The 24,295-nt window shown below is 41.1% G+C and overlaps 1 protein-coding gene across 2 annotated transcripts in view; it reads left to right on the top strand.

Moving 5' to 3' along the window:
* SATB2 (SATB homeobox 2) overlaps positions 1–24,093 on the top strand; it is a 161,222-nt gene extending 137,129 nt beyond the window's left edge. For both annotated transcript variants that reach the window (XM_084643667.1, XM_084643666.1), the window contains one exon: positions 23,293–24,093. In XM_084643667.1, the coding sequence (XP_084499793.1) occupies positions 23,293–23,748 (456 nt within the window). In that variant the 3' untranslated portion in view covers positions 23,749–24,093. The remainder of the gene's footprint in view (positions 1–23,292) is intronic.
* Positions 24,094–24,295: the final 202 nt, after the last annotated feature.

The raw sequence follows: 24,295 nt of genomic DNA, 5'->3' as shown, positions 1-24,295 counted from the left end.
ACGGATTTTAAATGGCACTAACACTAGAATGCACAGGTCAATCAATACATACGATATGCAGATTAGAAGAAAAAGAGGTAACCTGATGTAAAATTCCTCCATTTTAAAAATAATACTAATTAGTAACTCTTAGCTAACAGTAGGTAGGAGGAAAACCATGGCAATATTGTTCCTTCAAGGAAAAGAGCATGCAGAGTATGCTGCACAGTGATCTGCACACTCATTTTGTCCACAAATGGATCTGGGAAGGGCAGCAGTCTTCACATACTTGACAACTTAGACAAAAGCCACTTTCCCATCCCAAACTATCTTTTTGTGCGACTTGTGCTTATGAATTTCCCCAGACATTTTGTGTCGCACTCCAGTTCTACTCCACTCTTCTGCATGATTATACCCTCTTGTTCCCATGTTCGCTTCAGCCTCTTCCTACATCATAGCTCCCCAAAACATACCAGAAAAGTCACCCTCTAATCCCTGTCAGTCCTTGCTCAAAATGGGAATGAGGCCCGACAGATAAAACCGGGTCTAGAAGCCTGGGTGTACGTAGGCAGGTTGTACTGTATCTGCAGTGTAGCTGTATTTGAACCAGTCTCAGAAAGCTTAGAACCTTCATTTGAGCTGGCACATTTATGTTGAGTACTTGGTGTATTTATGTGCTGTTTGACCTTGAGCTATGGGGAAAAATATGTGTCAAATCTTACTCTGTTTCCAAACCCGACAGATTATCTAACCACTGAATGTTACCTGGAGTTGTGTGCGTGTGTGTATGTGTGTGTGCATGCGCTGTCTTCCATTTCTGTATCGCCTTTCAACCTAAAAAATTTTAAAATACTTTGAAAAATGCCTAACTATATGGTAAATAAAGACAAGTTTGTATTACTGCGGTGTAAAAATGATACAGTTAAAACAGAAAAAGTCAGCCCATTAGCATTTGCAAATGCTAATATATCTTAATAGGTTTGTTTCTCCCCTGGCAGTTGGGGAGGAATAGGGTTTTCTCCATCCTGTAGCATCCCCCATGTGTGTCCCCATCCACTACAGAGTTCTTCTTTGTTCCCACTGCCCCAGCGTGTGTGGTGGCTTTGAGAAATTGGTTCATTTCTTCCTCCTGGCATGAAACCAAATCCTCCATCAAAGTGAATACGGAACAAAATAACTGCGGCTTTCCCCATATCGGCAACACCCAGCTTCTTTAGAAGAGCTGCTGCTGCAGTGGGAGAGTGGAACATTGCACCATCGTCTTGGCTTCTTTCCATTCTGTCTAACTGCCATGTTGTGGGGAGAGGGAGTTGGCCATGTATCCCCCAGACTGTACCCTCTGTGTACAGTAACTCCCTTGGGATCCACCTCAGCAGCATGGAAGTTTCAAAAATATTCTGCCAGAAAGCCAGTGAGGTTTGGACTCAAGTTTTCCAGAGACTGGCTGCTGCCCGTTCTGCACAACGGCCCCTTGTGGCAGGAGGCCAGCAGTGCAGCAAAAATCCTTGGTCCTGCAACACCCAAATCTATGTTTTTGGCCACCTGGGCATGTAAAACTGTTTGCCCTGAAAACGGGGTAACTGCTTTAGACGTTTTGGCCTTGTGGATGTGGAAAGCGACGTGTGTGTGTGTGAACTTGGAGTCCTCAGAGCAGTACTGTTGTTCTTATGCAGCTCTGTTACTCAACTCTTCAGGAATTACAACCTCCCTACTTGGAAAAGAATTGTGGCTGTGCACTGTGGTTTTACATCCTAATGAATGTTTGACCACTTCACCTTTTGATGAGCACCATTAGAACATTTTTCTGACAGTCTACAGTAGCTCAGAAACATTGCCCCAGTGAGGCTTGCATGCATTTTGACAAAGCCAACAAGCAACACATAACAGACAATGAGCCCCTTATATCAGACTCTGAGGTATCCGATAGAATTTCCTATGATTGATAGTTATTACAATTGCAGTGGAAAGCCACTGAGTTTTTACTGTTCTAGCCAAACCTACCTACTGTGCCTTCTCAGCTGTTTCTGTTTAGTGTGGATATCTAATGTGGCTGAAAAGTGCTGCTGATTTTTATTAAGTTGAAGTCTGCAGCTCCCCTTATAATGACAGTAAAAGCACACTTGCAATTAAAGGGAAACTGCCTTAGTTCTGAAATTAATTTATTTTATTTAACCCTAGAAAGAAGAGAGCAACAAGGCTGGATAGTTTTGTCATTTCTGAGGTGGCAAGTTCAGTCTCTTCAAAGTGATCTCTCTAGAAGCAGTACTCACCTAGTCATATGACCATGTACCTTTAGATTTCTAATTGATCGACTTAAATTGTAAAGCTGGCTCTATGACAGCTGGTGGGCTGGGAGTTTTCAGTCAGATGCACATCAGTGTAGGAGAACTGGTGCCGGAGTAGGTGAATTGAGGTGGCACTTGTAAGCAGGGGAAGAAGCTGGAAGGTCAATATTAGCATTTTATATCACCTGGTCTTCATGGTTATGCTGCTAAACAATATACAGGATACAAGCATAATAAGCACCATTAAAATCTGTTTGTAGCTTAATTTAATACTCAGAGAGACAAGAGATTGACAGCATTGGTCCGAATGGCATGTTCCCTGAAAACTGCTCTGCTCAGTTCATGTCTGTGCTACACTGCACCGTCTCAGATGTAGCTCACTCCCCGCCCCGCCCCCCCATGCAACTTGGCCAATATGCTTCCACCTGAACTACCTTTAACCTGCTGTTTCCTAGTCCCAGGGCGCCCATGAACTCAGATGGTCACTTTATTCTGAATGATGCAGTAGTTGGAGGATGTGTGAACATGGCCACAAGCGTGACCATTAAGTTAACTCTTAACTTGTGAACTTTCAAAGCAGGACAAGACACAGGTGTGAGGGTGAAGAGCTGTTGGACCTGCTGCCCCACTTAAACTCCTAAAATTCTAGTAGTAGTTCAAAAAAATCTCTCTTTTTCATTTCATATTAGTGTTCCCTAAGTGGTCTCTCTTATCCTCTCCCAGAAGTTATAAAATAGCTGGCTTTACAGCCAGGCAGATCTGTGTGGTGGACACTTCTAGGACACTGGCCTTATTAACCTGAGCTTTCAAGTGGGGACCCCTCTTGAGAGTAAGGCCCCCTTTGCCAATCCCAGTGCAGCTGGCCTCTTCTGCAATGTAAAGATATGCAAATTAGTATTGGCAGGGAAATTATAGACATTAGGGAAGAGAAAAAAAGGACACCCATCACATTTCCTGTTATGAAACAGATTCCATTTGACTGAGGCAGGTCCATATTGAACTTCATCAGCCAGCTGCTGGTTAGCAGAATTTCTGAAGTGTGGTCTGATGTCTGGCTGCCCTGCCCTCTGGTAACAACTGCAGCTTTGCCCCAGCCTCTTCCTCTTGCATCCACAGAAACCTCACTCTTGTTTGAGTATCTGTCTAAGATATCCAGTATCTGAGCATCTCACAGTATTAATCCTCACAGCACCCCTATGACGTAGGGAAGTGTTGTTATCCCAGTTTTGCAGATGGGGAACTGAGTCACGGAGAGATGGTCAAGATCACATAGGAAGTCTGTGATGCAGCAGGGAATTAAACCTAGGTTTCCAGAGCCCCAGGCTGGTGCTCTAACACTGGGCTATTCTTCCTCTCCATTGATTAAGGCTCCAACTTCCTGGATAGTGGCTCATACACAAATATGCACACATTGCAGGGGGAGACTTTTTGCTGATGTATACAATATGTTTGTATAGCTTGTTTTTGTATATGTACATATCAAAACCGGAACTGTTTTTTGTACATACACAATTCTTACATAGAATATGTAGACGTACAGTAGCACATATTTTTTCTTACATTCATCTACATTTACGGTATTTCCAAGAATATTCCAAAATATCTTAGCACAGACGGGAGAGTGAAGCTGCCTGCTAGATCCCTAGCTGTAGAACAACAAAGGCTACGTTATAAACCCAGATCAAACACATGACTTTAATAAAAGACTTTAAAAATAATTAGTTAATTTATTTAGAAAGCTGAAAGTCTCCATTTCTGATCATTCTTATCGTCCTGAAAGGAAGTAGGTGCCCAACTTCTGCCTCTTTTCAAATGCTTTCCCCCCCTTCCTCATGTTTTGAATTATAAGCTTGTGTGTGTATATATAAATGTGGCCTCTCTCTCTCTCTCTCTCTCTCTGTGAGAGTGTGTGTGTGTAGAAATATTATGTAGCCTGTGTGTGTAGATATGTGTATATGTATAAATATAATGTGGCCTACATTTTTGAAAGTAACTATCGACATGGAGTTCCTCAGTTTTGGGGTTTTGAGACACCTCCTGACTTTCAGGACAAGCTGAACACCCACCTTCCAATAAAAACCCAAACCTCTACAAGGTATCTCAGGTTGGGTACCCAAAAATGTGAGTATGCAAAATCACTTGCCATTTCTGGGAAAAGAGAAACAAAACACACACACAGTTTCACTCATTTGGCAAGAAAGATGTGGAAAATCTTCACATTTGTTTGGGTTTCATAGACATAGTTAAAACCAAAAGACAGCCCCCAGTTTCCAATAGTTTATCGTGAATAACCCTAGGACGGTATCTTTGATAATTACCTTTGTACCAACATGGTAGAAAATCATGTTGACACCCATTGGGGTTTCTGGTTGTGTCTGTCTCTGTTTTCTGCATTGGGTCTCTGCTTTTTCTTATGTGTCTGCTTAATTAAGCCGTGCCCATATTATGTGTTTTTCCTGAATCCAGAGTTTAAGGGGCTAGTAGGAGGAGACAGAACTCCTTCATCCATGCCCCAAATTTCATCCACACTGTGGGGCATTCTGCAGAAGTAGTCTGAAATGGCACTAACTTAACTAGGTGATATAGCCACACAGCTGTCATTGATTTTATTGGGAGTTGGGTGGCTAAATCTCCTAGTTTGGTTTGGAAATTTCAACCTTCTGACCTTGCTTCAGATGTAGAAAAATATGGCAGCCTGGTTGCCTTCATGCTTTCAGGAAAACCTGGTACCTATTTGCTACAGTTTTTCACTTTTAGATATTCAATATATTACAAAAATCCACTTTGTCAATATAACGGAAATATGGCTGTAAAAGGGTATGAATTAGTTACTCTACTTCCTTTGCATTATGAGATATTACAGTTAGAAGAACTGTGAATCTATCCAGTTGTATAAGAAAGAAGCTGAGATGCTCAAATTCCAAGATTTAATGCATCCCTTAAAAGATGTGTATGGACAGCCCTTCACTAGTTAAGTGCTAAGTTATTATTACTATTTATTATTTACTTCCTCGCCTATTTTCCTCGTACTGAAGAAGCAGGAAATATTTTTGTTTCATTTTGGAAGTGAAATAAATGTTTTCCCTGTGGCATTTGAAATTTTAATAATCCATAATAAATAAAATCATATCTAATAACATAACTGGTTTCACTTGGCACTGCGATCTTCTAGATGCATTGCAACTGTGGAAACATAAATAGTTACAGCCTTCGAAAGCCCAGTTCCTATTCGCTAAATATACTTGGCTTGCTTTAAATTCCTTTGTGTGCAGTCATTAATACAATCCTCTTTGACAGCATTTAATTAAAGTGCTTTTCTCTATTAAATTCATTAAAACTTTTTTTTACATACAACTGTTTCCCAGACACTGAATGTTAAGGACCTGTAGGCCTCTCTTTAAATAACTTCTGTCTCCTCATTGTAAATTGTTAATTAAATTTAACTTTGACTGTTTAAGATGGCTGGGAAAGGAAAGCCAGATTTCAGGATATGGTCCCGATCATGTCTGTGACATTTTTTTAATACATTTTTTCTGTGTAGGTATAGACTGTATATCATATTGTTTATGAACATTGCTGTACATTTAAGCTGGAGCAAAATAAAGAAATAACCTAAAGAACTAATTTTCATTCCAGTTTTAAAATTTACATATTTTTAGTACAGTTCCTTAGCCCGAGAGCATTTGCATGGGGGGGAGGGGAGGAGAAGGGAGGGAGTAGTTCAGTATTAATAGATTATTGACAGTTTAATGTCTTGGCACCTAGACAGCCCATAAGGTATAATAAACAGGAAGCTGTCTGATGTGAGAGCAGTCAATAGCATATTCAATCAGAACCTTTCAGTTAATTGCTGGTTGACCTCAGAGATTTCCTGTAGGAAGTACTGTCTTTACCTTAGAACTAGACGAACCAATATGGTTTTCAGATTTTAATCTCATGATCCTTTTTTGTACATTGGCTTGGACAATGGTTTTTTGCATTGCTCCAATATGGGACATTGGAACTATACTAATAATTTTCTTTCTCCTGAAGCTTTTTGAACAATGTTTTGCACGCTTAGGACCCTTTTGAGTACGCTCTTCTGTAGCCCGGTATTGCAGATGTGAGAAAGGTTCTGTTACTACAAGATTGGTCATTAAGGGGCTTAGGGCTAGATCCTGCATTCCTCACTCAGGCAAAACTCCCATTGACTTCAGTGGAAACATTTCATGAGCTAATAAGGAGTAAGGACTACAGAATTGGACCTTTCATTTAGTTGATAAGCAAGGTAAAGTAGCCGTCTGGGATCAAGAGAGTCAAAGAAAACAGAGTCTAACCAGGGTCGGATTTCTTCAAAGCACATTACATAAATTAGGCATTGTTCTGGTACCTCTGTATATGGGCATATTAAAAATAATTGGCCTGCCTTTCCTAGGTGCTAAGCACCACAGCTCCCAATGATTTCATTAAAACGTCACTCAGCACCTCTCAGAATCATACCCCATGTGTTTTACAAGTAAGCATTGAACACTGATTTGTGTGCTGGTCTTTACAAGTGCAAAACGGGTCTTGGTTTATATTTAGTTTCTCTAATTTCTGTACTTAGCTTCTCTAATTTTTTTCGACTGTGTATCTTGATAAGATCTAGATAAGCTACAAAGGCAGGCAGGCAGGAAGCAAGCCACAAGGGCATTTTCTGACCCTGACGAACTGTAAACCATCTGCTCATTTGGGGAGGAAGGCTGCGTGGAAAACTCAGTTGGAAGCTCTGCAGTGGTTTTTTCTCCAACTCTCGACTTCCGAAGTGTGTGCGTTCCTCGTGTGAGATCGCATGTAAGTGAACGGCTGCAGTCCTGGTTTGAGGCAAACTGGTTTGGGTCTCTTCAGGACAATGACTGCTCTAGTCTCCCCTGGAAGCATTTGTAGCAGGGCCAGGTTAATTTACATTTCATTCAATCAAGAGACTTTTTTTGTCTCTAGATCTTGCTTTGATTATGTCTTTAGCCACTTATCATGCACTTCAAGCTTTTCCTTTGCTGAGAGGAGTACTATTGTTTTTAAACTATAACTTTCCCTTGGTTTTGATTCATTCCTTTGGCTGGCTTCTTTGCCCATTTGCTTAGCGAAAAGCTCTTGATGGCACTCTAGAGGCCGGATTCTGTTCTCACACTGGCTTTACACTAGTGAAACACCACTGACTTAAGAGGAGTTACTCCTGATTTACCCTGGTGTAAGTGAGATCAGAATTAGGACCTATATCTCTCGATAGCAAGGCTTTCTTGGGTGCCGACTATAAATGCCTGGGTTGCTTAAAGCAGAACAAGTTCGTAAATTTCCTGGTTTCAGGCTTATAGGAGGGGTAAAGGAGAATGATGGAAGAAGATGGGCCCCTGTCGTGGAGTGTTGGAACTGATTATAGTAGTTTTGATTTATGCTCGAACTGATTTTGGTGGGCGAGGGAACAAAATCATGGTGAAATGCCACAGAGCCAGTGTACAGGTTGCAAGGTACACGCTTTGCCCTTGGGCAAGTAACAGCAACATATATGCATTTAACTCTGAGAAGCAGCTGGTCTGAAGATGTTTTAAGTAACTTCCTAGTTTCATCAGTACTTCTAAGCGAACTGATTATCAGTGCTGCATGGACTGAAGGATTCCCACATGGAAGACGTATATATTAAGTTCCTTTTATAAACGACATTACTTCTTATTCTTTTGGGTCAGTTCTTCCATTTGTGTAGGCACACAGCCCTTATGCATGTCAACAGGAGTTATAGGGGTAGCACAGTGGAAGACTAGATCCTCTTGCCATAAACTTCCATTTCTTGGTGGTACAAAATGATGTAAATAAAGGATCTTGCAATTATAGTGCAAATCTAAGGCTCCTCTTACAGGGATCTCTGCAAACCTCCTTTAAGCCTCACCGTATCCCTGTAATGTAGGTAAGATCACATGTAGTAAGTAAACTGGGGCACAGAATGGTCAGTCGTCTTCTCCAAACGAGTCAGTGACAGATCTGGACTAGAACTCAGAGGTCACGACTCCCAGTCGCTTGTTCAAACCATTAGTAATTTCTTAGATTATGAGGCCAGAAGGGAGCATTGTGATAATCTAGTCTGGCCTGCTGCATGACACAAGCCTTCCCTGAATTAATTCCTGTTTGAAGGAATTAGTAGCTCCATTGTATAGGTTGGGAACAGAAGCCCACAGAAAAGTGACGTGCCCAGGGAAGTCTGTGGGAGATCTGGGAATTGAACCCAAATGTCATGAGTCCCAGTTCAGTGCTTTAACCACAAGACTGTTGTCGTTGTACTTACATGCCTTTGAATACTTTACCTGCCTTTGCATCAGCCATCCACATCTACACTGAATTGTTTCAATTTTTTAATCAAAAAGAATGAAGTGCATTTTATTTTTCAATTGCATTTGTGCCTAATTTTCTGAACAGAAAACATCTGTACTGCCAGTATCGCACAAGTGCAAACAATGTAGGAAACATTTCCTTACAGCTTGCAATTTACAACATCCGTCATCTACTATAGGAAAACTAGTACTGGTCATAATTAGTGTCCAGTGAAAAATGGCAATTGAAACAAGACTAGCAAAATCAGATAATCGTCCAGTGTTTTCAAAACTTCCACACCTTTTCAAGAGTGAAACACAAAGACAAAGGATCTTTGTTATAATTCCCAAAAATCTACTGTCTTCTGTCTCATAGTCCCTGGAGAACTCAGCACTTTGATCATTTGACTTTATTTACCCAATTTTAAGCTAAGGGTATAATAAAGCGTATTATGCCAGTTGTATGTGTGGTAATGCTGGCTATTTTGCCTTTTACCATGGCAGTTGATTATAATGTGGTGTTTAAGACTGGCGTTCTAAAAAAGGAATATTTATACTTTTATGTGTTTGATTCACACGGTATAGTTTGCTCAAGTCCTGTTATTAAGTGCATTGGTGGTTACGTCTAGAAAGCAAAAACATGCTGAATAGTGTTTTATCAGCACAAATCTACTATTTTCACTAACCATAACAGGCAGGTTTTTCTGACTTCTGAGTGTAAAAATTAACAGAACAGTTGGGTATTCTTGGAACCCCAAATAGCCATGGGTGAGGACTAAAACAGTTTGATGGGACAAATAATTACCCGCCGGAATAAAATGTCTAATCCAAACATATCCTCCCTTTAAATAATTCAAAACCCTCTTCTTAATCTAAGTAGCTGGAAAACTGCATGATTATAGTGGCGCCATTTGTGCCACCATAGTTATGGGGTTTATAACTTGACCTTAAACTTTGCTCTCGGCTGGAATTTGGCAGGAAAGTTCTCCCGCAGGCTAACGGCAAATCCTTTATGATGTTTAGGATAAAGAAGAAAATGCATGGAGTGGTAACTTTTTGAGATACAGAACGTACCAAAAATATGTCAAAAGTTTAGATCCATTTTTGGATGACTTTGACTGAAAAAGTGGCTCTGTTATTCAATATGATGGTTTTGCCAGCTTTCAATTAGGGATGGGCGAATTGCTTTGGATAAAATAAGAACCAACCCAAGTCTTTGCCAAAAACTGGAACCGCACCCTAACCAAATTCAGATGGAAGGACTCTAAGTACAGTAGTGCCCCAAAATGCCATCGCCCACCTCCAGCTAGGCAGGAAACATTGATCCTTCCTCTTGAAGGAGGTTCTGGCTCCAGCAATCCAAGCATTTCTCACCTTCAGACTTGACTATTGCAGCTCCCTCTCTCTGTGCTTGAGGGTGGGTCGCTACAGCTTATACAGAATGCAGCAGCTTGCCTCTTGAGTAGGAAAACATCCCAGAACCACTCGACTCATGTTTTGCATTCTCTAGTGACTTCCTGTTAGCTTCTGGAGCCAGCTCAAAGCCTTCGTCTAGAACTGTTATGGCCCTTAATGAGATGGTGTCTGGATGCCTCTGAGGCAGCCTCTTCATTTGACACCTCCGCTTGCATTAGTTGGTAGTCAGTAGTGCCCAGAATGCAGCCCCCAAGAGCCAGAGATGGGCCATTCTCAGCGAAGTGTCCTTTATTGTGTAAGTCCTGCTGTACCAGAGATCAGAAGGAACCCAAGCCTGACATTAGTGGCAATTTAGATGCTGTGATGATGGGCACCCCAAAGATACCTGAGACGGAGAGAAGAGAGCAGTGTTGCTCCCCTCCTGCAATTGCTTCTCGGTTCTTCTCTCCACTTTACGTGTAGGCTGTTCTCACAATATCTGCAATCTAACCTGAAGCAGGAAATGCCAGAAATCTTGATAGAAAGCTGTCACCTCAGAGGTTTCGAGGCCAAGTTCTCAGACTCAAGAGGCTTAGGTATTTAGAGTGTTCATCTATTGGGCTAGTCACTCCAGCTGGTGGCAAATGGCCAGGTGATATCTCCATGTGCCACTGCACTTTGAGGATGACTCATTCCCGGTGGCTGAGTAAGGCAGCGTTTTCATCTTTAAATCCCATCACGAGTTACAATAGGGAAAGGGCTACCTTCGCTGCACCAGGGAGCCATCAGAGCCCTGCTGGCTGAGACACATGCAGAGAACAAAGCGCATCCACAAGCTGCAGTGGCCATACTGCATCCCCTGCCTCTGCCACCCACTTTTTGGGCTGATTCCTTCACCCTCTTTCGAATGAGAGATTGTAGCCAACCTGTGCTACAACCCACATCCATAATCAGGCCTTTCTGCCATCAGAGACCCTGCAGCCTGGTTTTCACCAGCAGAAGCTGGAGTGAATCTGGCCTGTTTTCCACATAGTACGTATCCACATAGTAGGTATGTGACGGCTCCACCTATTGGGTAAACAATGTTGTTTATAAAATTCTCGTAGTGCAGCTAGATATTGGAGAGGAGTGTATTCTCTTTCATTTAAAACTACGATACAATAAACCTAAGGATCTGGCTTAAACCAGAAAGAGTTGGGAAGTTCAGAGCTAATCCAGGGATCATCAGCTTGAGCTCATTTATGTTCAACTATAAAATCAGCTAGTTCCCATGCACTGCACAGCAATGAAAGTTTTCTCTGTGTTTTTGTGTGAAGAGCTTAGTCAGTGTTACAAAGGAAAAGTCACCCTTTCCAGACACCCATGAATTACTTAGCGTGTTCAGGGTTGTAATTTTTTAAAACATTATACTAGCAAAATAGTAACTCTTGTGCAGCCACGTGCTGTCTATTAACCTAGATCAGGAAGGGGAAATAAGCCACGCATTATTGGAAAATAAGGTCATGATTGTGGTAAAGTAATGGCAGAAATTTTTCTCTTTTTTAAGACTGATTTGTAAACATTCTTCAAACAACTGTGAAGACAGTAATTCTATGTTTTAAAAAAATTCCCATGCCCAGATGTTTTTTATAGTAACCATAGACCTGTCCAAATGTTATCTGGTCATCCCCAGTTGTCACTGTGAGTCATATCACACATGTAGCCTCTTAGCAGCACAGTGTAATCAGGCTGTAATTTATATTTTATCTCCAGTGATGATAGCTTTTAAAAATGTTTTGTGGTGTATTTGCTCTTTGATGCATGCTAAGCCCCTGTTAGCATTAATGGGAGCAATGTGTGCTAGGAGGGGAGAGTACACCTTTCTTTTTTTTTTAAGTCAACGAGATTAATTGAATTTTACTAACACTTTACACTTATCACTTCTGATGTGATGGCAAATGCAGTACACTACTGAACTTTTTTCCAACTCATAGTTTTTTAAGGAGGATGGAACAGTTCACTCCTTTGTCTCCCTTATCTATAAATGCAATTAAAGTTTGTTGCTGCTCTAATAAAAAAAAAATTAAGAATACCACAACAGTCCTTCATTTCTTGTCTTCGGGAACCTGTTGGGTGCACAATGATTGCAGGATCGATCCCTTGTTTCAGAAGCTCGGTGTTTGTTCTGTCTCTTGCCCTTTTTTTCGATCACTGTTTATTTCTTGCCCTTAAGCAACATGACTGCCATAAAGCAAAAGGAAGCATATGGAATGTATGCTGGGAAGCTGTTGAAATGAATTGCACTCAACGAGTTCCTCATTCCCATTTAGAAACTGGGCTTGTACTTGAGTTTGGGTTCCTTGCGGAACCCATTTTTCCCTGTCCACCTAACTCAGAGAATTAATATGTTGCAGATGAAAAGTGATATGGAAGGGCTGTGTGGCCATGTTATTTATTTATTTTTCAAATTAGCTGCTGTCTCTTTGCAGCTGAAAAGAAGAATTAGGGCTGTTGGTTTAAAGATCATTTTAACCAACTAACCCATAAAGATTTATTTGGGCCCTGATAAAAGGAGTTGCATTATATATCACAAATTGTGTGATTATCTTTGGTGCTGATGTTTACTCTTGTGAAGCAATTATTAAACTGCATTTAAAAAAAAACCCACGAGAAATGCCACTAGCATTTTGGTTATAATATTAAAGGAAGCTCAGACTAAAACTAGATGAAAGTGAACATATATATCCATGTCAGACTTCCTACCATTTTGCACGCTCATATTGATTTCTTTTGACATGGTCTTCTTTTATTGAACACCACTTTTTTTTTAAAATCCCTTACCCATAACAGTACCTGCTAGGAGCAATTGTAAAAGGAAACGAAAGTATATTAAACCTGCCTGAAGTCAAAATGTAATCTAACACCTGTAGTCTGCAATTTGTCATCACTTCATAGATACTTTTTTTTTTTAATAACAGTTTGGATTTTCCTGACTTTTGACCTTAGGATACTGTATAATCCAAGAAAAGCAACGGAACTAAACCACAGCCTTTAACACAGCTTTATGGTGTCAAGATGTAAAATAACAGACACGTGAATGAACCCAAAGAAAATACTTCATTTGGGGCTGTAACTAGGGCTGCAATATTTATCTAAATAAGTACACTTTGCAAGAGCAAAAAAAAAATAAAATATCTCACCCCACTACTTTAAAAGGAAAAATGAACACAGGTGCAAATTGTAACTTCTATTACAGTTTCTCATGCAGACATTCATAGAAGCCTGTAAAGTGTCTCAGCTCAGGAATTCTGTCTAATTAATGCTTTTTGCCAGTGTGACCCGACTGGAAATCCTGTTTGTGTGTAGTTTTTTTTACTGCAGTGTCTTGTTCTGGTCTATTCTTGTACAATACAATGTATTAAGCTAACTCTTTGCAGCCTGTGGGCAAGATATGTAAATACAGAGCTGTGTGTGTATACATCTGTATGTGTCTCCAATGGATTAATGTAACATAGCTAGATAGTACATCTTCCTTGGCATGACTTTTGGCTGGCTGGTTATAGTAAATGCTAGCATGCTAAGGTTAATCCAAGTCTTGGGGAGTGGGATACCCTGCTTGTGAGGTGTGAGGGTAAGTAGCCACTGATGGAGCAGCATGGGAACCCTTTGATTGCAAAGTTAAGTCTTGCAAATGGTGATTGAGTCTAATCCAAAACCCACAGAACTCAGTGGGAGTCTTTCCATTGACTTCAGTGAACTTTGGATCAGGGCCAAGGAAAGTAACTGTTCTGAAGTGGATGCTTAGTGTGTTAAGTTGTGAATTGAAAGTCCCATTAAGGACCTGGTCCTGCTCTCAGTGAAGTTGGTGACAAATCCCACTGACTTTAATGGGAGTAGGATCCGGCCCAAATGTCTGTAATGGATGCAGTATGTAACTGGTCTAAGTGTGTGTGTTCCACTGTTTTGTAAAGCTCTGGTAGTCTCTTGTATCTCTCTAGGGTTTCATGGGCCCAAGTAGACTAAAATTCCCCATAATCGGCATCGTAAGAGTTCTTGATGCAACTACAATTTTTGGTTGTCTGGGATGGTGTGATAAATTCCGGGTGCGGGTTGTTTCCTGCCCCAGGGAGTGTTAGGGCTCTTGCCAACGGGGGTAGTCTTTCCTCTCAGAAAAGAGAAAGCAAGATCCAATGAATCTTTGCTACCTCTGACTTCATGTTACAGTAGCTTTATGGGAACTGATATTGCCCACGGTAAGCCATCCTCAGAGCCTCCAGCTGCTCTGAGTCACTTCTGGCAATATAATCCCTGCAGAGAGAGAGCCTGTACTTAAAAAATTTACTGTCTTCTCTTTTGGGAAGGTAATCTTATGACATAGTGACAGGGATGGCGATGAAGACAAGGGGGGGACACCTTATAATAACTTCAATAGTTTCTGAGAGAATGTGTTAGAAGTAATGATCTCACAGACTAATTCTCTTTGCTAAGAAGGAAATAATTGAACCACATTGTAAAACAAAGAATTTGGAGTTTTGATGACACAAATCATGTAGAAATGTGGTTCCTGTTTCTAATCAGTTGTGACAGTTATATAGGCAACAAAACCTGTTTTTCACAAAGTAAGCTTTGTTAACCTTTAGCTAGCTGGCAGACATTCAATGCACAATGCAACACATACATATATTTATTCAATTGTCTTATTGGGGGGTGGGAGAGTACATGTTCCCTTAATGAGGGGCTATGTTGTCATCTTTAGCTCTAGATGGGGAGAGAGTGGGAGTGGAAACGAATGTCAATGAGGTAATGAATCTAGCCAAAATTGAATTCTGTGCTGATGGAGAACTGTAGTTAAATGGAGTTTGTCCAGTTTGGTTTGTTTCTATGGGACCTAAATCTGGTAGTCTTCACCTGAAGCCTGTTTTCTCATCCAAGATCATCTTAATGGAGATGGGGAGCAGCTACCTGTGAAACGGAGCAGTGGCCCCTTCCCCCACCCCAATATTTCTTTGCTTTAGATTTTAAAAAGACCACAAAGCCTTAGCTTATGACAAGTAATCCAGCTCACTCCTGTAATGATATACTACATTATATACTTTCCTAAACTTAATCATTCAATATCTAACTTCCTTCCCTGCAGGCATGTACCATTATATTTTACACATGGCTCCCAGCTGGTTTTCATTGTGGCCTTCAAAACATATTTCAATACTGTGCGATTTAAGACTAGTCACTCTATCTTTTTAAGTCAACTTCCATCGTATTAGCTTTTTGTACGTTTTCTGTCGGCGGTGGCTCATATATGAAAAGTGAATGTTTGTGTGTGTTTAGAGTACATGGGAATAAAGCTCTATTTCATATGGCATCTTTCGGACAACGTCCCTTCTAAAATGGCTTAGAGTGTAATGCTGCTTTTACAGCTCGAAAATTAAATCTATCGGACGGACAGAAAAGTAAGTCCTATGGGTAAGGAGTGAGATATATATCTTCAAATTAGATTTGAAAGTAGGTGGAGAAGTAGTGAGGGGCAAGGAGACAGGAAGTCAGCTCCAGAGGCCAGAAGATGCAGAGAAGGAGGCTCTCACACAAACTCATCCACCATTGGTGTGTAGGGACAGAGGAGAGCCGTGCTAGAGGAGCAGGAGGAGAGTGGGGAAAGGAGACCTGTGAGACAAGCATGGAGCAAGTCAGTGGAGAGTTTTAGAAACAAAGGGGGCAAATTTGAACTGAATCCTTCAGTGACTAGCGGGCCGCGAGATGTCTAAGTAATGGGGAGGCATCATCATGCTCCTGGGACAGGGAAGAGAGGTGTGTGGGAACAGACTCTGTATAGTACAGGTGTGTCTCTTGCCACCAAGCAGATAACCAGTTTTATTCTGAAAAAATGTGTTCGCTGCATATGTCTTTCTTCTCTGTAGCCTGCCTCCACAGCTCAGCAGACACTTCATGCATATTCTTCTTTGACAGGTTACCGATTATCACTTACTACCTGTACACGTATGTAAACACACATGCACATACCCCATGCTTTAGCTGTAAAGAGAATCTGCAGTGATGCTTCTATTCTGTAAGTGAGCCAGAACCGCATTAACCAAAAATACAAGAGTACATAATGTGGTATGCGGAACACCTATTAACATCCATAGGAATTTTGCATGGAAATCAGAAAAATGATGACCCTAAATTCTGGAACTGGAACTACCATAAACTATATAGTTTCCTTTGTGACGATGTAGTGTGCAGAACAGTAAATGAAATAATCAAACAGCAGAAATCGACTAGTGCATTTTATGAAGCTTGTCCAAAGGAGTTGTTTACAAAACATGAAGTTAATTCTCACTTAAATAAGAGAACTTGACCATTGATCTGTTTCCCAGAGAAATACAAACTTCTGACTAATTCAAAATAGGTTAATAACCTATTTAATCAGGAGATACAAATAATAAACGGTTTTGTATTTGGAGGAATTGCAGAGTGTGTGTATCTGTCTGTGTGTATCTGTATTTATATATGCAAATAATACCACTACAATGTGCTGTTAACACCAGTCTAAATTCAGAGTAATCCCACTGAAATCAATGGGGTTACTGTAGATTTACATTGGTGTAACTGAAAGTAGAATTAAGACTTTGTTGTTTAAGAAGATATTAATTCAGACAAAACTCAACCTTTTTCTAATATATTGTACTAATAAGCCATGGTCAGCATATTCCCTTCTGGGAAGGGTAGGAAGGTGGTTTCATCTCAGAAAGGGTTAAAAAAAATTACGCTGTATTTATCTTTCTTTTGCACAGCCCTCTCTTTGGTGATTTGATTGCTTTGAAGATGCTGTAGGCATCCCTTCATTTTCTTCAAATTAAACCTTTTACTGCTGCTGATCCTGTACTGCTGAGTTTTTTTCATCATTATATTTGATTGGAAGTCTTGTAACATTTTTCAGATGGATCACTTCTCGTGCTGTTTATTGAATGAAAAAAAGAAAAGTCACTTCCAATTCCAACACAAACAAACTGAGTAACTCATACTCTTTCTGGATGCTTTTGTACCTACAATAGCTGATGACCAAGTTGTGATCAGCAATATTTCTTGACGCTTCTAGCATGCAGCTTTCTGAAGTTCATACTGTCAGTTTGTTGATGTAGTTAAACTTGTTGCTATTGACAGCTCTGTGTTTTAGAATGCCAAGGCACACAACTATTGGAGACTCTTCAGGAATGGTCTGTGAGAGGACATACACTGGGCCATATCACTACTATCTAAAAATATAATGACTGAACATCTCTTAAAAACAAATCCATAGACAAAATATAATCCCCAAAGGAGACAGGCATAACAGAAACTGCAGCTTTTTCATTTTGATTGTCTTTTTTTTTCTAACTAATGCAACTTCGCTGACACTGCATGTGTTTGTATTTACAGAAATAGAACTCTGATCCATTGACATTGACTGTGTTCATTCAATGAACACTCCTCCCTGTAGATGGGTCCTGTCAGAACTGTACCAACCTGCATTTCACCAGTGCCGACATCTGCCTTTTAACTGTGGAGGGCAGCCCTGCCGCGGGGCTGCCCTAGTGTTTTTATGCCTAATGCAATTAGGATGTTGAAGTACTGTAGTTCTCACTTTTCTGCTGATGCTAGCATGCCACAATGGACCACATGAGCTTTCTGTTATTTGAAAGTGGTGAAACGAGAGTGCCAGGAACATTCATTTTAATTGGTCGACGTTATTTAGGCCTTATCACTACTTTATTGCTCAGTGCATTAGAGTTCTCCATCACCAGCAGTTACTGTATTATTACAGATGTGATTTTTGCATCTTCTGGGCTGATTGTTCATATTGTTGTATGGATTTTTAATCTCTATACAGATTGGTTCTACTCTACCCACACATTCATATGTGTGTTTGTTTGAACAGACAGACAATCTAATTCAGCACCAGATTCTGCCTCCTTGAGTCATAGTGAGTAGCCTTAGTTGTCGAGTAGCCCAGTTGATTTCAGTGGGACAACTCATGGAGTAAAATGAGTAAAGGTAACGTAATCCTTCCCTAAATGTGAAAGTGCCTATCTCAACTCACTTTTCAGCAATAGTTTAATAGCAGCACATTGCTGTGAGGTGTCGTATTACTGAGACTGCATTACTTTTACTTTTATTAGTGTAGTCTGAAGAGTTATGATAAATAAAACATGACATTTGGCCAAAAAAAATGTGCCCACTGAAACCTTTATGAGAGTGGGTCTTTGTCTGGCTAGCCGGAAGAAAAGGGGCATTGCCCCTTAAAGGTCTCCCTTACAGCAAATGAGAAGAAGAGGAAAAGTTTACAGGGATGGGCAAGAAGTTGGGGCCAGTTTAGAAGAAGAACACTGTGTTGCCTTTCCTACTGACCGGAAGAGTGGATTGTATTTATACCCCATGTAGCCCAGTAAAGACCCTCTTTACCTGGATCGAGCTGGCAGTAGGGTGATTATAATGTTACAACTTTCAGGGAAGGTGTGGGACCCTTAATGAATGGGGTAGGCAACCTAGTTGCAGATGATGTGGAAAAAGCTAAAGTATTCAATGCTTTTTTTGCCTATGTCTTCACAGACAAGGTCAGCTCCTAGAATGCTGTCCTGGGCAACACAGTATGGGGAGGAGGTGAGCAGCCCTCTGTGGTGAAAGAACAGGTTAAGGACTATTTTGAAAAGATGGACAAGTACAAGTCCATGGGTCCAGATCTAATGCATCCAAGGGTGCTGAGGGAATTGGCTGATGTGATTGCAGAGCCATTGGCCATTATCTTTGAAAACTCATGGGATCGGGGGAGGTCCCGGACAATTGAAAAAAGGAAAATATAGTGCCTATCTTTAAAAAAGGGAAGGAGGAGAACCTGGGAACTACGGACCGGTCAGCCTCACCTCAATCCCTGGAAAAATCATGGAGCAGGTCCTCAAGGAAACTGTTTGGAAGCACTTGGAGGAGAGGAAAGTGATCAGGAACAGTCAACATGGATTCACCAAGGTCAAGTCATGCCTGACCAACCTGATTGCTTTCTATGATGAGATAACTGGCTCTGTGGATATGGGGAAAGCAGTGGATGTGATATATCTTAACTTTAGCAAAGCTTTTGATATGGCCAGCAAGTTAAAAAAGTATGGATTGGATGAATGGACTATATGGTAGATAGAATACTGGCTAGATTGTCGGGCTCAATGGGTAGTGATCAATGACTCAATGTCTAGTTGGCAGCTGGTATTAAGCGGAGTGCCCCAGGGGTCGGTCCTGGGCCTGGTTTTGTTCAACATCTTTATTAACAATCTGGATGATGGGATAGATTGCACCCTCAGCAAGTTTGTGGATGACACTAAGGTGTGGGGGGAGAAGTAGATACGCTGGCAGATAGGGATAGAGTCCAGAGTGATCTAGACAAATTGGAGGATTGGGCCAAAAGAAGTCTGATGAGGTTCAACAAGGACAAGTGCAGAGTCCTGCACTTAGGATGGAAGAATCTCATGCACCGCTACAGGCTGGGGACCGACTGGCTAAGCAGCAGTTCTGCAGAAAAGGGCCTGGGGGTTACAGTGGACGAGAAGCTGGATATGAGTCAGCAGTGTGCCCTTGTTGCCAAGAAGGCTAATGGTATGTTGGGCTGCATTAGTAGGAGCATTGCCAGCAGATCTAGAGAAGTGATTATTCCCCTCTATTCAGCACTGGTGAGGCCACATCTGGAGCGTTGCATCCAGTTTTGGGCCCCCCACTACAGAAAGGATGTGGACAAATTGGAGAGAGTCCAGTGGAGGGCAATGAAAATGATCAGGGGGCTGGGGCACATGACTTACAAGGAGAGGCTGAGGGACCTAGGCTAGTTTAGTCTGCAGAACAAAAGAGTGAGGGGGGATTTGGTAGCAGCCTTCAACTACCTGAAGGGGGGGGCATTCCAAAGAGGATGGAGCTCGCTGTTCTCAGTGGTGGCAGATGACAGAACAAGAAGCAATGGTCTCAAGTTGCAGTGGGGAGGTCTAGGTTGGATATTAGGAAACACTGTTTCACTAGGAGGGTGGTGAAGCACTGGAATGGGTTACCTAGGCAGGTGGTAGGATCTCCATCCCTAGGGTTTTTTAAGGCCGGGCTTGACAAAGCCCTGCCTGGGATGATTTAGTTGGTGTTGGTCCTGCTTTGAGCAGGGGGTTGGACTAGATGACCTCCTGAGGTCTCTTCCAACCCTAATCTTCTATGATTCTTCTATGTAAGCATATATTTGGCGGATGTCCAGTGCAGGTACTCAGTATGGAAGGGATACGGTTATCCGATAAAATGGATTGGAAAAGGATTTGAAGGAAATCATCCTTTATGGGAGCTGAGCAGGGGAACTTGGGGCTCCTATGTCTTGTCAGTGGGGAGCTGACCCCACTTCCTTCTTTTGGTCCCTTTAAGGGGGACTGAAGAAGAGGGTTTAGGGCACCTACATCTTGAACAGCAGGGAGACGACCCCCTCCTTCCTGCATTGTACAATTTGTTGCCGAGTACTCCCAGATATTATACGTGAATAAAGTTGTAGCCTATTTAAACCATATCTATGGCCTCGTGTCTTTCTTCTGGCATGGATGGACAATGAATAAAGGTCACTCTGATGCAGATATCTTAATATTTGTTTTCTTGTATGCTCGATTTGGCAATCCACAATGGATCCGTCTCTTCCAGTGTTAGTTTGAATTAGCAAGGTTCTGCTCAGTGTGTGTGTATGTGCTATATCCTGGCTTTCTCAGGGAGAATAGCTACCTTTTATATACAATTCAGTCTGAGCCCTGAACAAGTTTCTATCATTTTAGTTCTTCTAAACCATTTGAATGTAGGGTTGATTTTAACGATACTGTACATGCAAGATGTTTTGAATATTTAAAGCAAAGACTTGAAGGATACTTTTCAAGTGGGGAAACAAGATTTCCTCTTATTTTGTGAAATATCAGGTCCATATTAAATTTGTTAGCTTGGTAGCTTTGAGTTCTGATCAGTATTTCCCTGCATTCTGAAGAAACCTCTGGACAAAGGCAGCCTTCAATCCTGTGGTGGTGGTTTTTTCTTTGTTTGTTTTTGTTTTTTTGTTTTGTTTTTTTTTGCTTGCCAGTAATATCTCCTTTATGGACTTTGCTTTAAAGAAAGCATCTGTAACTCCGATATAGTTCTAACAATTCAATGGAAGTTTTACCTGAGGTAATGGCTGAGTAAAGCCCTTTCTGAGTAATTATAAATGGCTGTTAGGATTCTATAGGAATTACAGATGCTTTCTTTAAACCTACCTCCAAATAGTAGATATTATAATACTGGTGAAAACCCTTTAGAGGGTCAAAGACTGTGTTTGTCCAGAGGCTTCCTTAGAATGCAGGAAAATTAATTATTTGAACTCAAGGCTCCTAAGTTAACAAAATTAATACAGACCTAGTGTAGTGAAACCTGCTCAAAGGACACCCTTCAAAGGCAACTTCTCATCTTCAGAGACTTTTCCAAGAGTATCCCGTAGCCCAGTGGTTCTCAAGCTTTTTTTTTTTTTTCTTCCCCACAGACTATTTGAAAATTGCTGAGGGTCTTGGCGGACCACTTCATGATCTCTCCAAATGTTGTTTGTACCATTATCTAACTATTCTAAAGTGCTTTGGATAAAAGCGCTATATAAAAAAAACTTAATAATAATTTTAAAAAATTTTGTTCTACAAATAAAAGCACACAATTCATATTTTAATATCAGTAGTCTTACCTTTCTAATGCGATGGATGTGCCCTTTCTCCTCCGCTGTGGCACCCCCCGAGCTGGGGCTAGCAAGGAGGGGGGTCTCTCCCTGCTACAGCAGCCACAGAGCTGGGGCTGGGAAAGAGGGCCGTCTCTCCCCAGCAGCCACAGCCCTGGAGCTGGGGAAAGTCACCTCTTTCTCTGGCCGCTGCAGCCCCTCTTCTCACCCCACTGCCCCCTCTCACTTACCCCCTATTTCTCCCAAGCCCACCACCTCACCTTACACGTGCATCTTCTCCAGGGTCCAGGCACCTAATTAGCGAAGCCATGCCTGCGCACTCCACTAACTAGTTGGGTGGCCTTTCATTCTCTTGTGTGAGGCCACCCAGGCATGCACCTCAGAGGGAACTATCTGCGGACCACCTGCATGGAGCTCACGGACCACAGTTTGAGAACCTCTGCCCTAGCCATTCTGGTTACAACACTACCCCTCCTTCACTTCAAGGCCATCTCTTTTTAAGCAGCTGAAGTTTGTCTGTCCCTTGAGTGATAGGGACAAACTCCAGCTGCCTAAAAAGAGAGGCAAGTGTTTAAGACAGTGATACTCAGACCTCAGTGATTCAGGAGCCAAATTAGCAATCATCATTACTCCCAGTCTCTCTCTCTCTCTCTTTGTGTGTGGTGTGTGTGTATGTGTGTATATATATATATATATATATATATATATATATATATATACACATATATATATATATAAAATTCTCACAGCAAAATGACTGGCCGAGTATTATTAACCATCTGTAGTTGATAACATAATAACATAGTAAAAGCATCCTGACTGATTAATAACTTAGATTGGTTAATAATGAAATCACAGTGTTTTAATATCATGTGCTGCAAAGAGCCTCTGGAGACCCATTAAAGCGTCACTTGTGGCTCGTGAGCCTCAGTCTGAGCATCACTGGGTTAAGACAAGTTTCACTACATTTAAAAAAAGGAAAATATTGCCACATCTGTCTGAAAAATGTCATTATATAAGTCTTGGTCTAAAAGCAATTCTCATTGGTTTTGTTCCAAATCCTATTGTTTGCTATGCGGTAGCATGTAAACCAAGATCAAATCCTCTTGTGATAGGCACTGTACAAACACATACTGAGAGACAGTCTCTGTCCCAAAGACTTTACTATCTAAATAAGTGGGACAAAGAGTAAGAGGGGAAAGAGGGATACAAAAGGGTGAAGTGACTTGCCCAAGGTCACACAGACCATCTGTGGTAGAGGGGAATTTAATCTGCTGGGGGTAGAACCAAGCTATCCTGAATTCCAGTCGACTCCCATGTCCACTGGGCTACAATGACCCCCAACTTAATTTCTAGCTCTGGCCATTTTACTTGGGCTTTCATATTTTGTCCTTTGGTATCTGCATTTACGGTGCAGTGCTTTGTGGAGAAGAAAGGGAATGGAGAATAAAAATTCACAAGTACGTCCGTATACTAAAGGGTAAAATAAAACCTCACCTAAATTCTGTCCATCTGCTGCATATATCAGGTGGCCCTTTTAACCAGAGGGCTGGCCACATTTTTGAATTGTGCAGAAAGTTCATTGAATATGTGTATATGTTTAATTATATAGGTCCTGCATAGACAGCAGTCCCAGCCTGCAAAGGAAAACACACCTCCAAGAGAAGAGGTCCCACCCCCACCTGCTGAGGACAGTTGTGCCAAAAAGCCAAGATCCCGCACCAAGATATCCTTGGAAGCTTTAGGCATCCTTCAAAGTTTTATCCATGATGTAGGCCTGTATCCTGACCAGGAGGCCATTCACACTCTGTCGGCTCAGCTGGATCTGCCCAAACACACGATCATCAAATTCTTCCAGAACCAACGTTACCATGTAAAACACCATGGGAAGCTAAAAGAGCATTTGGGAACAGTGGTTGATGTGGCAGAGTACAAAGATGAGGAGCTGCTGACTGAGTCGGAGGAGAATGACAGTGAAGAAGGCTCTGAGGAAATGTACAAAGTAGAACCCGAAGAGGAGAATCCTGACAAAAGCAAGGCAACTCCTTCAGAAATTGACCAGAGATAATGTGAGCCCATGATACAGAAAGCAATACATTGATCCAAGGATTTTCTGTTTATTTGTATTAATTTGTTTTTTTTTCTCTTTTTGCATTTTTTGTTGTTTATGTTGTACACGAATCATGTGCAAACTGAATGAATTCAGCATCATCCAATCAAACATCGCCTCGACACAGACACTTGAGTGTTACACTTTTACTTTTGACTGAGATAATAGTTGTAATCACATAGGATTATGCCTGTTGTAATCTTGCACTTATGAAAGGGACATCTAGCAAGTTAACAGGAAGAAAAAGACCTATGAAATCAATGAAGAAAAATTTACAGCTCTGTGTGTGTGTGTGTGTGTGTGTGTGTGTATATATATATATATATATATATATATATACAAATATATATATATATATATATACAAATATATATATATATATATATATATAAAATTGCATGGGACAGAACTTTACAATCCGAAAGTATAGACTGTGAAATGAGTTCTTTAAAGATGAAACTTGTTTATGTATTAAAACCACTTCACAATGAGTTGCTTTGGCTTT

This window comes from Lepidochelys olivacea (genome assembly GCF_965140295.1).
Source record: "Lepidochelys olivacea isolate rLepOli2 genome assembly, chromosome: 11".
Taxonomy (NCBI): Eukaryota; Metazoa; Chordata; order Testudines; family Cheloniidae; genus Lepidochelys; species Lepidochelys olivacea.
This window is presented reverse-complemented; position numbering and strand designations above follow the sequence as displayed.